At 38.9% G+C, this 15,397-nt stretch overlaps 1 protein-coding gene across 1 annotated transcript; it reads right to left on the bottom strand.

Moving 5' to 3' along the window:
* Positions 1–2,834: 2,834 nt before the first annotated feature.
* On the bottom strand, positions 2,835–13,929 carry slc26a1 (solute carrier family 26 member 1; the record flags this gene model as incomplete). Its single annotated transcript, XM_079256363.1, has 8 exons — positions 13,842–13,929; positions 6,349–6,832; positions 6,059–6,262; positions 4,806–5,052; positions 4,454–4,685; positions 3,971–4,154; positions 3,488–3,775; positions 2,835–3,386 (listed from the first exon to the last, which is right to left on the bottom strand). Exons 2-8 carry the CDS (start codon positions 6,754–6,756, stop codon positions 2,835–2,837), a joined length of 2,115 nt encoding a protein of 704 aa, XP_079112489.1. The 5' UTR covers positions 6,757–6,832; positions 13,842–13,929.
* Positions 13,930–15,397: the final 1,468 nt, after the last annotated feature.

Here is a 15,397-nt window from a genome sequence, read left to right as displayed (position 1 = left end):
TTTCTGAACTTGACTAAACATGATGGGCTGTGTGTGAGGTAGGAGTAGATTAAAAGGATACTGTTTAGCTTTTGACCCAAACACTGGCCTAATGTGAGTAGTAATGGATGCTTTCTGGGGTCAGCACAGTGGTTGATGCTTGTCGGTGCTCTGAGGGGACTGCCCTCTTCAGAAACCAGACATTGTAACTTTGCAGGAGCAGGTCCATCGGGATCATGCGAGCTGGAGCACTTTGCTTTATGGCTCCCCCTCTATAAACACAGACGACTGCTTTTTCCATCTCATTGATCAAAAGTGTGTCATGGTTGAAGAAATTAAGAAGGTAAAAACGATGTCTGAGGCCAGAAAATGAAAGCAGGAAAGGAATCACAATATGTAAAAAAAAAAAAAAAACTCTTGTGAGTTGTCCTGACTGCAAAAATACTTGTCTACTATTTATAAACGTGCGCTGAAAGGTTACTGTAAATTCTAATAATGTGGAGTGTGTATTACTTAAATTGTAAAATCAATACGCATGTACAATGGAAGCTAAACTTGGTAAGGAATCTTAATGAATACGCACAGAACAAAAACAAAAAGATGGATAAAAAAAACCAAAAAAAAACCAAACAAACAAAAAAAGTAAAACATCGCATCTTTCCCTCAAGCCATTCCCCACTCTCTGCTCTCGTTTCTCTTCTATCTGTTCTGCCTTCTCTGTGTGTCTGAACTTCTGGGCGATCCTGCAGAGCGGCATGGTTTCCCGTCTGCAGCCAGTGGGAACAGATTTTCTGCTGCCCTTGCAGAAAACCAGAGCAGCTTGGATTTCAATTTGCATATCAGCGTTTGGCTTAAAGTTACAAAATATTTCTGTTTTTTTTATTCCCTTGTCTTGGAATATTACTGACATATTTGTGGATGCATTTGTAAATTGTACATTGTTGAAAGTATTAGTAGTGACGCACATGTAGAAACATTGATCATTTATTCAAATAGGATGAAATACAATAAACAACACAGATAAGTGATTATAAAACAATGCTATAAAGTTTAATAAAAAAGTAGAAATGCTCTAAAAAACAATCAACTACACTGATTAAACATTGTGTGTTTCTTGTTGATTCCAGCTGTCTGTGCTTCCTACATACAGTATATATATATATATATATATATATATATATATATATATATATATATATATATATATATATATACATATATATATGTATACATATATATATACATATATATGTACTATTGAAAATAGCATATCGTTTTGACATCATTTGACATAAGAAACACATAAGAAACATTGTTTGGACATTATTTCATATAAAATAAGATTCCATGAACTTAAAAGTGTAACTGCAAAGTGAAATGTTAGTCTTTTCATATATCTAGTCTAAATCTTCATGTCTCATCAGGTGACTCCAATGTAAATTTAGGAAAAAATTAAGTAATTTTTAATCTAATATTTATTTATTTTCTTAGACTTTCATAAGTCACATCTAAAGAAAGGTCTGATTAAAGAGATTAACATTAGTTCACTTCATTAGCTCATTTCAGTGTTTTTAATGTGAAATGCCAGTTAAAGAGACCAGTTTTACAGGAAACTAGAACAAAGAATGCAGAGGGGTCTGCAAAAATCTGAAAAGTAGACTTCAAGATGGTTTGGAAGGGGGCCTCAGAGTACCCCGTGTAGCTTAGTTATCCCCACCATTTTCAAAGGGTTTGTTAATTCTTTAGGTGAGAAGCTGCAGTTTTGGTCTTAGTTGATCAGATTGTGAATGACTCTGCTGGCAAATATGCGAGTAGGGAATATTTCTCAGAGGTATTTTTGAAGTTTCCTCAAACACCCCATGTTGAAATCAGTAGTTTAGCGTCAGAGAGAAGTGCTCTCTTTCAGGGAGAGGCAACTCTGGTCATCTGCTCACAATCCAACTGGGACATTTGTTGATCAGTAACATTTTAAAGCGTTGCTGTTGTGTCTTTTCTTTTTCTTGGCCATTTTCCCACCAGAATAATGCTACACTATACATGAAACTTTTATCAAAGTTGTAAAATTCATAGTCATTCAGTATCCATATTAAATAATTAGTAAAAAAAAATGTGCCCATCGCAACAAAGTGCAGCTCTCTAGGTATTACAAAATGGCTTCAAATAAAGCTTTTTGTAGAAATTTTATGGGCATTTAAGGGAACAAATCTTTAATAAAAAATATTTATATCTGCATTCATCCGTAGTCTTTAATTAGACAATCCTGGTACCTCTGTGTTCTTTTTGGACAAAGTTGCCGAATTTTAGGAAACTTTGTGATAATGTGATAATGCCCTTTAAAGGTTGAGTATGTAAGATTTTTAATATTTTCAAAATAAATGAACTAAAAAAATAACTACAATCATAATTAGATAATTTAAAAAAAATGTAGGTTCCAGTCTGTCCATATTTGATGCGTTATTAAATTACAAGTTTAATTAATGACAAAGACCCTTCTTGAATGTTTTCTGACCAGTAAAAAAAAAAAGTACTGTTTTTCCACCAGTAGGGGGAGTATAAGCCCATTTATTGCAGAGCGGCTCTGAGCTACAGCTCACAAGCAATTCCTGCCCTCATTGGAGCTGGCAAGGAGGAGGGGTGAGGGTGAGTTTTGCTCATTACTGCCAACCTGTGGTCGTTTGTGGAGGTAGCAGTGTTGTGGTTTTGCTCACAACCTGGTGGTGGAAAGAATCACCTTGAAATCTTACATACTCTGCCTTTCAGGCATTATCACAGAGCTGCTTGATTAAAAGACAGAAAAGGAAATACAATAGATTCCCCTACGAAATCTTCTTATTTCTCCTCTTCAACTGGTTAATCTACATGATGGACTCCTCTGACTTGATCTCTTCTTCAGTAACTTTGTTTGCATGGAGAACAGCAGCATGAACTGTATGAAACAGAATGCTGCTCATGTCTTTGTCATCCTTCCCAAAGAACTGTCCCTTCTGTAGGGCATCAATGACAGAGGTGTTGCAGCTGGCAAGGACCACACTCACACCAATCTCCTTATATTCTTTGACTAGACTTTTGAAAGTGCCCAAGCCAGTGGAGTCAATGAAAGAGATGGCTGAGCAATCCAAAATTATTGTATGGAACTCCAGGAGTCTTTGGGGCAGCTCTCCACTTGCCTTGGCCTGCTTTGCGGACATCTCTTTGGCCTTCTTTTCTGCCTTTCTCCGCTTAGTCAGCTCCAAGAAAGGTTCCACTCCAACAGCTTTGTAGAGGGATTTTAGGAAAGATTCCTTATTGGCGTAGTACAAAGGAGCATGGAAACGGAAAATCTGAGCCTGATTGGGGGGCATGAGGTTCTTGTACTCTTCCAAGTCTTCATAAAGACCAGTTCCATCGACCTGGCCCAGAAGAGAGACCTAAAATTGAACATATCAAATTAGTAAGACATTGCTGATATATTTATAAAGCTGATTGATATCTTTCGAAAAGCTTAATCTGCCTCAGGTCGCTCAATCACCTTCGGATTCTGAGTCTTGAAGATGATGCAGCTCATGGAAAAGACAATGCCGACAAGCAGGCCCAGCTCCACACTTATCAGAGCTGTGGCTGACATGGTAACCAGCCAAACAATGGCATCATTCCGGCTTGCACGCCACTTTGCTGGGACATCCTTGTACTTCCTCAGTGCCCCCCTAAGGCTAACTATGATGATGCAAGCAAGGACACATTTCTGGAGTGCGTAGAAGAAAGGAGCAAAGAAGAGGAGGACAAGAAGGACTACCAGGGCAGTGATCAGACTTGATACCTGGGAGAGGAGGATGAAAATGAAGAATTTTGCTTAACCCTCAGTCTTATTTTTTAGGTTTTACTAAATGCTTTCACTGGCCAATTCATCATATGTATCAAAGATGAGAAAGATACTGTGAAAACAAACAAAAATCAAGAAATGGTGTCATCTATCTTCAATGAGTAAGATTATTTTCAACCAGCCGAATTTCACCTGAGTCTGGCATCCTGTTGAATCCTTCACCATGGTCTTTGCCAGTGCTGCACTCGTGGTGAAACAGTGGAAGAAGGAAGGGATGACGTTACAGAGGCCAATGGCCAGCATCTCCTGGTTGGGACGAACGGAGTAGCCGTTTTTCTTGGCAAACATCTCAGACAGTGACACAGTGAAGGCAAAACTACAAAATATTTGGGTAAAAAGAAGAGGGTGTAAATTGATCTTTAGCATCATGATCATCTGAAGACATTTTATGTTTGAGTTTGGTCGCAATAGGGTAACCTGAAATCCAACAATTATACTCAACATGCAACAGTTAAATGCACCAATCTAAAGAAAAAGAAGCTTTAAATAAACTAATTTAAAAAAGAAATTATGTTGTTTTTTTTTAAATCTCAGCCAGATGATGATCCAGTCACTAAAATGTATCTTTCACAAAGAAAGGAGAAACATGATCCTATTAAATTGGTTGCAAATTACCTGATGACTGCCAAAGGAATGGCATCCAGCGCTACACGGGGCATCAAACTGAAGCCAGGCACCTGAGGAGGGATGAAACCTGTGGGAATGTGGCCAGAAATACTGGAGCCATAATGAGTGTTAAGGTCTCCAAAGTGGCTGGCCAGCGTAGCGCCTGCCACCACGACCAGCTCTGTTGGTAAAGGGATCTTTAGGCGATCTTTGTAGCGTTCCTGGATTTCTTTCCCTGTCACTGTAAATTAAAAACAAGTGTTATTTCATATTTTTTAAGAAAGATATTAAAAGAAAACCTTGGTTAAGATAATAACATTGAAAACTGAAGTAAGTACACTTGAGAAAGTAAAAGATAGACCTAATATTAAGATACAGATGGCACTAGAGATGAGGTCACAGATGTTGGTCTTGTGAATGTTGGCAAATATGTTGATCCAGGTTACAACCACTGTGCCATAGCCCTGGTGGCGGGGAATCTTCAGGCCCAGCAGGTATTTAGCCTGCACAGTCAGAATGGTGAAAGAGGCTCCCGTGGCAAAGCCATCAAGCATGGGAGCGGAAAGGTACACAGAGACAAATCCTAGCCGAAACACTGCCATCATGATCTGTAGAAGGGATCGGAATAGGGAAGGGAAGACAGAAACCACAAAATTGAAGCGGATGAAAACAGTCACTGAAAACACAGAGTACTAGACATTGTCTCTTATCTTCAGTAGCTACAAGTATTATTCCTGTTTTAACAGGTTTGTGAAAAGGTTTCCTTTACCTGCGATGTCAATAAAATGTCGAAACAGAAGTGATGAAAACCAGTTTGTATTTCAGACTGAAAAATTAATGGGAGCATTTGTGGCTTTGCAGACATTTCTCCTAAATCTGAAATATTCAACCATCTCTTACTGACAATTTGTATGACTAAACTTAGAAAAAGTAAAGAAGTTTGTGTTTGGGGGAATTACTTCTCTGTTGTAATGATGCTTCATTGCAATAAATGCTGAACTGTTGGGAAGCATGTTTATTTTACTTTTAAATTGTGTCAAATTTGACATCTAAACTTTAATTGTAATTAAAAATGAGTGGTCATCTTGAAACATACTGCATGTAGAGTGACATGTTTGAAGGTTTCCTTAGATACGACCCTTCTGTTTGTGGAAAACCTTTTTAGCTGCCATGGAAAATGGAAGTTTGCCTCATGTAAAAACATCTAAACTGCCTCAAGACAGTAGAGAAAAGCTTTGATTAGTATTAAAACCTTTGGGTGAAGCTGTTTCAGGCTAAGGTTCCATCAGTCCAATATATTTTTACATAGCTCATGGCCGCTGTTTGCTCTGTTAATGTTCACCATCTTGCACATTAAAACTTCAAAGCAGAAGGAAATCATGTCTTCAGCTTTTAAATAACTTAGATGAGATTAGAGAGGAGATTTTGTAGATTGAATAATTAAGAGAAACTTTAACCTTTCTGTGGTAGTTTTGCACAAATATAACAAGTTTAATAAGGATGTATTGGAAGCAGACACAGAAAATAAGAGAAAACAAGCTTTTTTATTTTTGTTATTTCCACATAACTTGCAGACTTTTAGGAATTAAAGTCAGAATACATCTGTTTCATTACCTGATAGACCCCAGCCAGGAATGTAACAGCTGCAGCAATGCTGATAGCGTAACACGCCTTTCCACATTGCATACCCATCAGCTCCACTGTATGGATGGCAGCATGAGTGATGTTGGTGCCTAGCGTACTATTAAGAATATCGGGAGATGATTGGGAGTCCTCATTTAGGTTAAAGCCAGCTAGAAACACCTCCCTGTCCACCACCTGATCACAAGAACACAAGGTCAACAACATAAACTCAAGGATTTACTTTTACACAAAAAGAACCAATAATAATAACCCCCTGGTACCTGTCCAACCATGAGGCTCATGAGGCTGAAGATCCCTACAGACACATGTCTAGACGTCCCCATGAGGAAGTAAATTATATTTGCGTAGAATGAGGTGTACAAGCCGTAGATTGGGTCCACTCCTGCTAGTAAGCAGTAGGCAATGGCCTGTGGTACAAGGATGATGCCTACAATCATCCCAGACATGACATCACCCCAGATATACTCTCTGAGCCTGTATTTTGGCAGCCAGCGCACCACAGGGAAGAATGCCGTCAGGGTGGATCGGAGTCTTGGCACAGAGCACGTCACATTCTGCTTCAGCTTGGATTTTAGAGATACAATTGTCGGCTGTCGCTGGCGAACACGCCGTTCCAAGATAGGTGGCGGTGCAGGTGGGGTTCCTATGACCTTAGAGGATTCCTCCATGTTCTCGGGGAGGAAGAGGAGGTAGCACAGTGAGAGGAAGGGTGCGGTGTAGATGATGAAATGGTCAGCTGTGTGCCTAGAAGGGACATAGAAGATCAACAACCAGATTTTTATCACAGTGTTTGTATGGAATATAAAGATATCTTTTTTTTTTCTCACTCTTTCTCCACTTCTGTGGTCTTCTCATGTGAGACCCTAACTGAAAACGTTGCTCAAAAGCACTTTATCAAACTATAAACGAACAACAGTGACCAAAGTAGAATGACTCCAGTAAATCCTTTTGTTCTTTCATTTTTATTGAACATTTTTACAGCCTGGAAACGAGCGAACTAACTACAAGCTGTTCTTTTATGGGTGCTTACATCTTACAAGGAGCAAAGAGCGCTGACTGTAACTGCAGTTACATTGGTTATAATGTAATTTTATTTGCAGAGTTTCTCTCTGGACATCAACCATTAAACTTATGAATAAACCCTCCGTTTGAATATTCACTCAGGATTACAGATAAACAACAAAATTACGTTCTTGGTAAAAGTACGACCTTACAGTTAACTAAGAGTTAATTAACTCCTATTCCCACTGCACCAGTCAGTTGAGAACAAGATTTGTCGTTGACATTCAATTCAATTCAACTTTATTTATATAGCGTCAAATCACGGCAATGCCATCTCAAGACACTTTACAGACAGAGGGGAAAACATAATGAAGGCCAATTCATAACAGCCTATATAAGGAAACCAACAGATTGAGTTGAGTCCAACTCAATCTCCCATCCTGAGCAAGCACACTGGCAACAGTGGGAAGGAAAAAACTCCCTTTTAACAGGAAGGAAACCTCCGGCAGAACCCGGCTCAGGACAGGCAGCCAGCTGCCTCTGCTGTGTGGGGGGAAGAGGACAGAAAGACAACAGACAACAGGAACTGCTACTCCAGGCCAGGGAGACCAGCTGAGACAGGAGACATACATGTTAATGATGCAACACTGTTATGGGGGGGGGGGTAAAAGAAAGAGATAAAGAGAAAAAGAAAGAAGCTCAGTGTATCAGGAAATGTCCCTCAGCAGTCTAAACCTATAGCAGCATAACTAAGGGATGCTAACCATCCCTAGCTATAGGACTTATCAAAAAGATAAGTCTTCAGCCTAGTCTTAAAGGTGGGGAGGGTGTCTGCTTCCCTAACACTAACTGGGAGCTTATTCCATAAGAGAGGGGCCTGATAACCAAAGGCTCTGCCTCCTGCTCGGCTCTTTGAGACTCTAGGAACCACAAGTAAGCCTGCAGTCTGCGAACGAAGTACTCTGCTTGGTATATAAGGAACAATGAGGTCTTTGATATATAGTGGTGCCTGGTTGTGGAGGGCTTTATATGTAAGGAGAAGGATTTTAAATTCTATTCTAGATTCAACAGGCAGCCAATGAAGAGAGGCTAAAACTGGAGAAATATGATCTCTCATGCTGGTTCTGTTCAGGACTCTGGCTGCAGAATTCTGGATCAGCTGAAGGCTTTTCATGGCATATTTAGGACAGCCCAGTAATAGAGAGTTACAGTAATCTAGTCTCGAAGTAACAAAAGCGTGAACCAGTTTTTCTGCATCACTCCGAGACAGAATGTCCCTAATTTTGGCTATATTACGTAAATGAAAGAAGGCTGTTTTAGTAACCTGCTTAATATGTGGGCCAAAGGACAGGTCAGGGTCAAATATTACTCCAAGGTTTCTCACTGTAGCACTGGAAGCTAAAGTAATGCCATCCAGGTTCATTTCAAAACCGGAAAATTTAGCTCTGAGTTTTTCAGATCCAACGAGAATTACTTCAGTCTTATCTGAGTTTAAGAGGAGAAAATTTCTAGACATCCAAGTCATTATGTCTATGAGACAATTTTGTAGCCTATTGGGCTGATTTATTTCATCTGGTTTAAAGGATAAGTATAGTTGAGTATCATCTGCATAACAATGAAAGTTTATTCCATGCTGTCTAATAATTTTGCCTAAAGGGAGCATATATAGCGTGAAGAGTATTGGTCCAAGTACAGAACCTTGAGGAACTCCATGACTTACTGTAGTTTGGGAGGAGGACTTGTCATTTACATGAACAAACTGAAGTCTATCAGATAAATATGATTTAAACCAGCTTAACGCTGTACCTGTAATTCCAATCACCTGTTCTAGTCTTTGTAACAGAATGTTATGATCGACTGTATCAAATGCTGCACTAAGATCAAGCAAGATAAGTACGGACACAAGTCCTTTGTCTGAGGCCATAAGAAGGTCATTAGTAACTTTCACCAATGCTGTCTCAGTACTATGATGAGCTCTAAATCCTGACTGAAACTCCTCGCATAAATTATTTCTGCTCAGGTGGGCATGTAGCTGAGCTGAAACTATTTTCTCCAGAATTTTGGACATAAACGGGAGGTTAGATATAGGTCTATAATTTGCTATCACCTCTGGATCCAGAGATTGCTTTTTAAGTAAAGGCTTGATTACAGCAGTTTTAAATGATTGTGGTACATATCCTGTCACTAAAGACATATTGATAAGATTTAGTAGTGATGTATTAATTAAAGGGAAAATGTCCTTAAAGAGGCTCGTTGGGAGACGGTCTAAGATACAGGTGGATGGTTTAGATGAAGCTATTATTTTAGTTAATTCAGAGGGTTGGACAGGACAGAAACTATTTAGACACAAGTCAGGTCCTGGTTCTAAGGATGCTTCGGAGACCACAACAGGCTCAACATTATAGGTAGAAGGAAGAGTATTGTGAATTTGATCTCTAATAGTGTCAATTTTATTCCTGAAAAAATACATGAAATCATCACAGCTAAGTGAGAAAGGAATACATGGCTCCACAGCGCTCCGGCTCCTAGTAAGCCTAGCTACAGTGCTGAAAAGAAACCGAGGGTTGTTTTTGTTTTCCTCTATCAATGATGAATAATAAGCTGTTCTTGCCGTACGTAAGGCTTTTTTGTATACGATTAAACTTTCTTTCCAGGTTAAGTGAGACTCCTCTAGTCCTGATGAACGCCATCTGTTTTCCAAACGCCTTGATGCCTGTTTTAGAGCTCGAAGCTGGGAATTAAACCAGGGAGCCTTCATAATCTTACCTAATTTCTTCTTCTTTAGGGGAGCAACATTATCCAAGGTTGTACGCATTGAAGCTGTTATAGTATCAGCATGTTGATCAATCTGAGCAGGAGTAAGGCTTAAAGGGGGACTCTCAGTCATGCTAACACATGGTAGATGTGAAAAAATTGATTCAATTGATTGTTTAAATTTTGTAATATTATTGTCTGATAAACATCTACTATAGTAGAATTTATTTTTGGTCAGTGAGTAATCAAAGTGAATTCAAAGGTTAACAAGAAGTGATCGGACAAGACAGGGTTTTGAGGAAATACTTTGAGCTTATCAGTCTCAATACCATATGTTAGAACAAGATCAAGAGTGTGACCATGAGAGTGAGTGGCTCCATTGACATTTTGTGAAAACCCAATTGAGTTTAGAATAGAGCTAAAGGAAATGTTTAAACTATCATTTTCAACGTCAACATGAATATTAAAATCACCTAGTACAATGACCTTATCAGTAGTCAGCACTAACTCAGACAAGAGATCAGAGAATTCGGTCAGAAACTCGGAGTAAGGTCCAGGTGGGCGATACACTAATGCTAAAAGGAGCGGTTTCTCTGAATTCCATTTTGGATGAGATAAATTTAATGTCAGGAATTCCAAGGATTTATAGTTAGTTTTGTGCTTAGGATTAATTAAAAATTCTGACTTAAAAATAGCTGCAACACCTCCTCCTCTGCATGTAGTTCTAGGAATGTGAAAGTTTAAATTGTTAGCTGGCGTAGCTTCATTAATACTAACATAATCCTCTTGCTGTAACCAGGTTTCCGTAAGACAGAATAAATCAATGTGGTGATCACCTATCAAGTCATTGACTAATAAAGACTTATTTGGGAGGGATCTAATATTCAGTAGGCCACACTTTATTGTATTATTTTCAGATTTTATTAGATCCATTGTTTTTATTTTTATGAGGTTTTCACGATTAACCCCAGAAGTGTTTTTGTGTTGTTTAATTCTTACTGCTGGGAAGTTGTATAAGGTCGGAATGGGGTTTTGGGTGGGCGGCGGCAGGTGGGAAGCTGCAGAAAAGTGTGTAGGACTACAATTCTGCCTCCTGGTCCCAACCCTGAGTTGTCAATTTAGCTGACTAATAAAAGAGTCCATATTGCTAGATAAGAGAGCGGCTCCACCCAACGTGGGATGGATGCCATCTCTCCTAATAAGACCAGGCTTTCCCCAAAAAGCGCTCCAATTATCTATAAAACCCACGTTGTTATCGGGACACCACCTAGACAACCAGCGGTTGAAGGATGACATGCGGCTAAACATGTCATCGCTGATTAAATTTGGCAAGGGACCAGAGAAAACTACGGAGTCCGACATGCTCTTGGCAAAGTTACACACCGAAGCAACATTAATTTTAGTGACCTCCGATTGGCGTAACTGGGTGTCGTTACCGCCGACGTGAATTACAATCTTACGGTATTTACGTTTAGCCTTAGCCAGCAGTTTCAAATAAGATTCGACGTCGCCCGCTCTGGCCCCAGGAATGCATTTGACTATGGTCCCCGGTGTCTCTAGAGCCACGTTTCTGACTATGGAACTACCTATAATCAGGGTTTCTGCCTCAGCGGGTGTGTCACCGAGCGGGGAAAATCTGTTAGAAACGTGAACAGGTCGGTGGTGGCCAGTGGGTTTTGGTTTGGGGCTACGCTTCTGCCTGACCGTCGTCCAGCCCGCCTCGGCGGGAACTGCTGAGGGACGGCTCGGGATGGCTGCCCTGGCTGGTAGCTCCGCACTGGCTAATGGGGGCTTGAATAAATATTCACTCGCTGTCTGTGAGGTTAAATTTAGGGCTTTTCACATCAAATGTGGAATACACTGCTATGAAATTTTGTGCAGGTAACCTTGACATTCAAAAGAAAAAAGCTTAAAAAGTTTAGTCAGCTTGGCACCAATAGCAGACTAAAATTTATACTTAGTTCTTTGACTAAAGTCTGTCATCATCAAATTGATCAAGAATTCTAAAAAATGGACTGCAGCTGGATTTGAACAAATGTTTACTGTATTTCTTCCTAAAAATGACATCAGGGACTTTTGTAATGTTGCATCAACATTCTTATTTGACAAATAGTGCATAAGAATAGAGTTCCTACAGCCTTTACACATGTGCAGTTGTAAATGGAAATTAAATCAGCATGGAAAGAATCTAAACTCTGGGCTCGTTAGCCTAAGTCAAAAGTTGAAGCATAAGTATGCTGGCATTTGTTATTTTCCATCTATTTAAACACGAAACAATAAAAAAAAACACTGTGCCAAACTAGTCAGACTTGATAGAAAATTTGAATTTTAGCAAAGGAAGAGCTTGTCAAATTTTGGTGTAGATGGGTGTCTTTTTTCAGTTAAAATTGCTAAATGTAACATTAAGTTTGGTGGGAGATGCACAGGCTGAAGAACAAATTCTCTCTGTTGGTCAATAATTTTTTCATATAAGTAAATTTTAAAATCTTTAATTTGCATGTGTAATATTGTAGCTTTTTATTCAAGATTCTGCAGACTTCCATAGAAATACATGGTTTAAAAGGAGGTTAATGAGCCTTAACAAGCGGATCAGCACGTTTGACAGTCACAAAAAAGCCCATGATGTCTAGCTTGTTGGAGGTTTGTTTCACAAGGTTAAATGTTTTTAGTAGCAGCAGTGTCGGAGTAAAGATTGCCTGCGTCAGAAACCATAAAACACTAATTAATGGCTTATGTACCTCTACCATCACAACGCTGGGATGTGTTGTGATTAGGACTACCTCTGACAGCATGAACTCATGGAAAAAGGACAAGTGGTTCTTCACATTACAGTTTACATAGACAAGACTAGGTTTTTACCATTTCTGATTACTCAACAGATTTCTTAGTTTTTGATCCAACTGCTGATAATTTTTCACTCCCTGTCTTGTGGATTGTTGGACTTTGAGCTGAATAAATGTTCACTTTCCATAAAAACAGAGCTGGTCTGTGCTCAGATGGGTCCGATAAATCTCACCTCACCCTCTTCCGACTGAGAACTAGAAAGGCATAATGCCCCTTTCTGATGTGGTGAAAACAAAAATCACCTTACTCTTTGGGGAGTATTTCACTCTCACTAACAGCTAAAAACTGCTGGACATGACAGGAGTTGAAGAGAGAGCCATCTGGAGCCAAAGAAATGCAATTTATTTGAGCGTCAACCCCGAATGGAAACTGAAAGCAAGTGATTGAGGCTGTTGCTGACAACCGTTTCAAATCACTTTTATCCATGACACAAAAGCACTCCTACTGCTGCTAAGAAATGACCTCACATGAGGGGACCTACCTATAGTCATGAGATGTTTTCTGTTTAGTCATATAAGTCTTTAATGTTGGGGTGATGACATCCAAGTTAAATACAACATGGTGAAAGAAAGTTGACTCATCAGGTTAAAGTAATGCTTAGCTTGGATTTTTTAGCACGTAAAGTTATGCATGCTTGTTGTCTGCCTTACAACAACTTTTTTTTTTTTTTTTTGCATTGGCCTGGAAGGAATAATCTTGATCTTTGGCCTTGAATTTGACCCTGACTGTAATGTTTATCATGTGAAAAGACAGATTAACTGAAAATTAATAAGATTATATTATTGCAAGCATGTGCAAATTTTCAGCAAGTCATCATTGCAGCAGGAAAAAGCCTGAAGATATAGTCAGTCACTTAAAATAGTGAGATATAAGTAGCATGACACAATGATAAATGTGTTGGCTACCCTTATGATTATTTAAATGCAAATGAAACTAATGAAAACATGAGATGATGCAATCATACCAACTGATTGTTTCACAGCTTAACAATTAAAGGACAAGTTGTTTCTTCAGGTTGCATCCTTTGGAGGATACTTCTATGACCACACTCAGAGAGTATAAAAGTTCCTTTGAAAGCATCAGTAGTTTCACACACAAAAATTTTTTCAAAATCTCTGTAAGAATTGCTGCATCAGCAGTATGATGTACTCACCTGCAAAGCTACTGCTTCATGGACAAAAACAAGTTTTGATGTGTTGTAATTAAGTCAGAGATGTGTTGACTGCATCAGTCTCTTCCCATATGATACTTCTCTGTCTTTCAGCTCTTTGTCTCAGTTTCTGCTCAGATGTCATATGAGAAGTAGATGTCAGTGTGATCCCTGCTCAACATATATATAGTATAATAAGAACAGCCCTTTCCTCACTCTCACGCTGCTTCCTATTGGCCTGATACTGGGAGTGGGTTGGGCCTTACACTTGTATGTGTGTGTGGGCAAGAGCTTAAATCAAGTCAATTTTTTACTTGATCAAAGTGTTTAACACCCCTGATGGATGTTTGGTCCTGAAACAGTGATTCCAAAGAGAAAATGGACACAGACTAATGTGTCAACACAACTAACTGTTTAAACACAGATTAGTTTACACGGCAAACAGAAGATAAGGTATACCCGAGCTGCAACAAGCAGAGAGATGCTGCTGTGATTTGTGTGAACTGAGCAGGAAAAAATAAAATCAATGCTGTGTTTCCTTATCAAGAGATGAAATGATCATTTGTTTATATAATGTTAGACTAAAGCTAACACACAAACTATGCAGTTATGATGACGTATAAAGCGCTATATCTTTAATTGTTTATCATTAGAAGGTTTAATCTGTGCCTCTCAAATAAAAACAATAATGTCAGGCATCAAATAATAAGTTCAAGATAAGTTTGAATCAAAGTATCAGCAAATAGCTCTGCATTATGGATTGTTTTATATTTTTTTTCTGTTTTTTGGGAAAGGTTTTATTTATTGGTAATTAAAGAGATAACCTTTAACCCACAATTGATAAAAGTGGGTGAATGTGTGCTGTAATCATTGTCAGGCAATGCAGCTACAAGGGTCATTTTGAAGTCTATAAATAATCCTTAAATACCATCCAAGAATGGCACAACAGTGACAAATATACGGGCAAAAATATGGTGTTTACTGATGGATTAGAGCCTGTCAGTGTGTGAAGTAGTCAGAGAATCAGACTACTTCAGCAATCTAAAATGGATGAAGCAGTGTCAAATAATCCAGCAACTGCTGTGAGAAAGGAAAAATGTGCATTTCCAGAGCATTTGTGTTATAAATGGAATATGGGACACAAGCTTTGCCCAAACAGCTCGCAAAGTGGCAGCACTGAATTAATAATCTTATCAGCTGTTTTAGCCTTTTTTGGGGGTAAAGGGGCTTCCCTGACTTTAAACTGATGGAGCTATTTCTAGGTCAGACATGTTTACTTCCTGGTTAAAAACTTACTGAAACACAAGCTCATTTCCACAAAGCTGTGTATACTGACACAAGCTCAACCATCAACTGATGACTTGAATGTTAGTTACGCTGGAACAGCTGTGTCTAGTGTTGCACAGAAGTAAGTGAGGCAGTGGCTTAACTTGAAATTGCAACCTAAAATCATGTTATGTCACTTCCATCTAGTGGCAAGTGAAGGCAAACAAATCCAAAGCTAAGATCTTCAGATGTGTTGGATGAAAAATTCAGTGTAAAAAAGTTGATCTGTAAAA

Source organism: Telmatherina bonti, assembly GCF_933228915.1.
Source record: "Telmatherina bonti genome assembly, chromosome: 17".
NCBI classification, from domain to species: Eukaryota; Metazoa; Chordata; class Actinopteri; order Atheriniformes; family Telmatherinidae; genus Telmatherina; species Telmatherina bonti.
The sequence above is the reverse complement of the archived record's forward strand: the minus strand, read 5'-3'. Positions and strand labels throughout refer to the sequence as shown.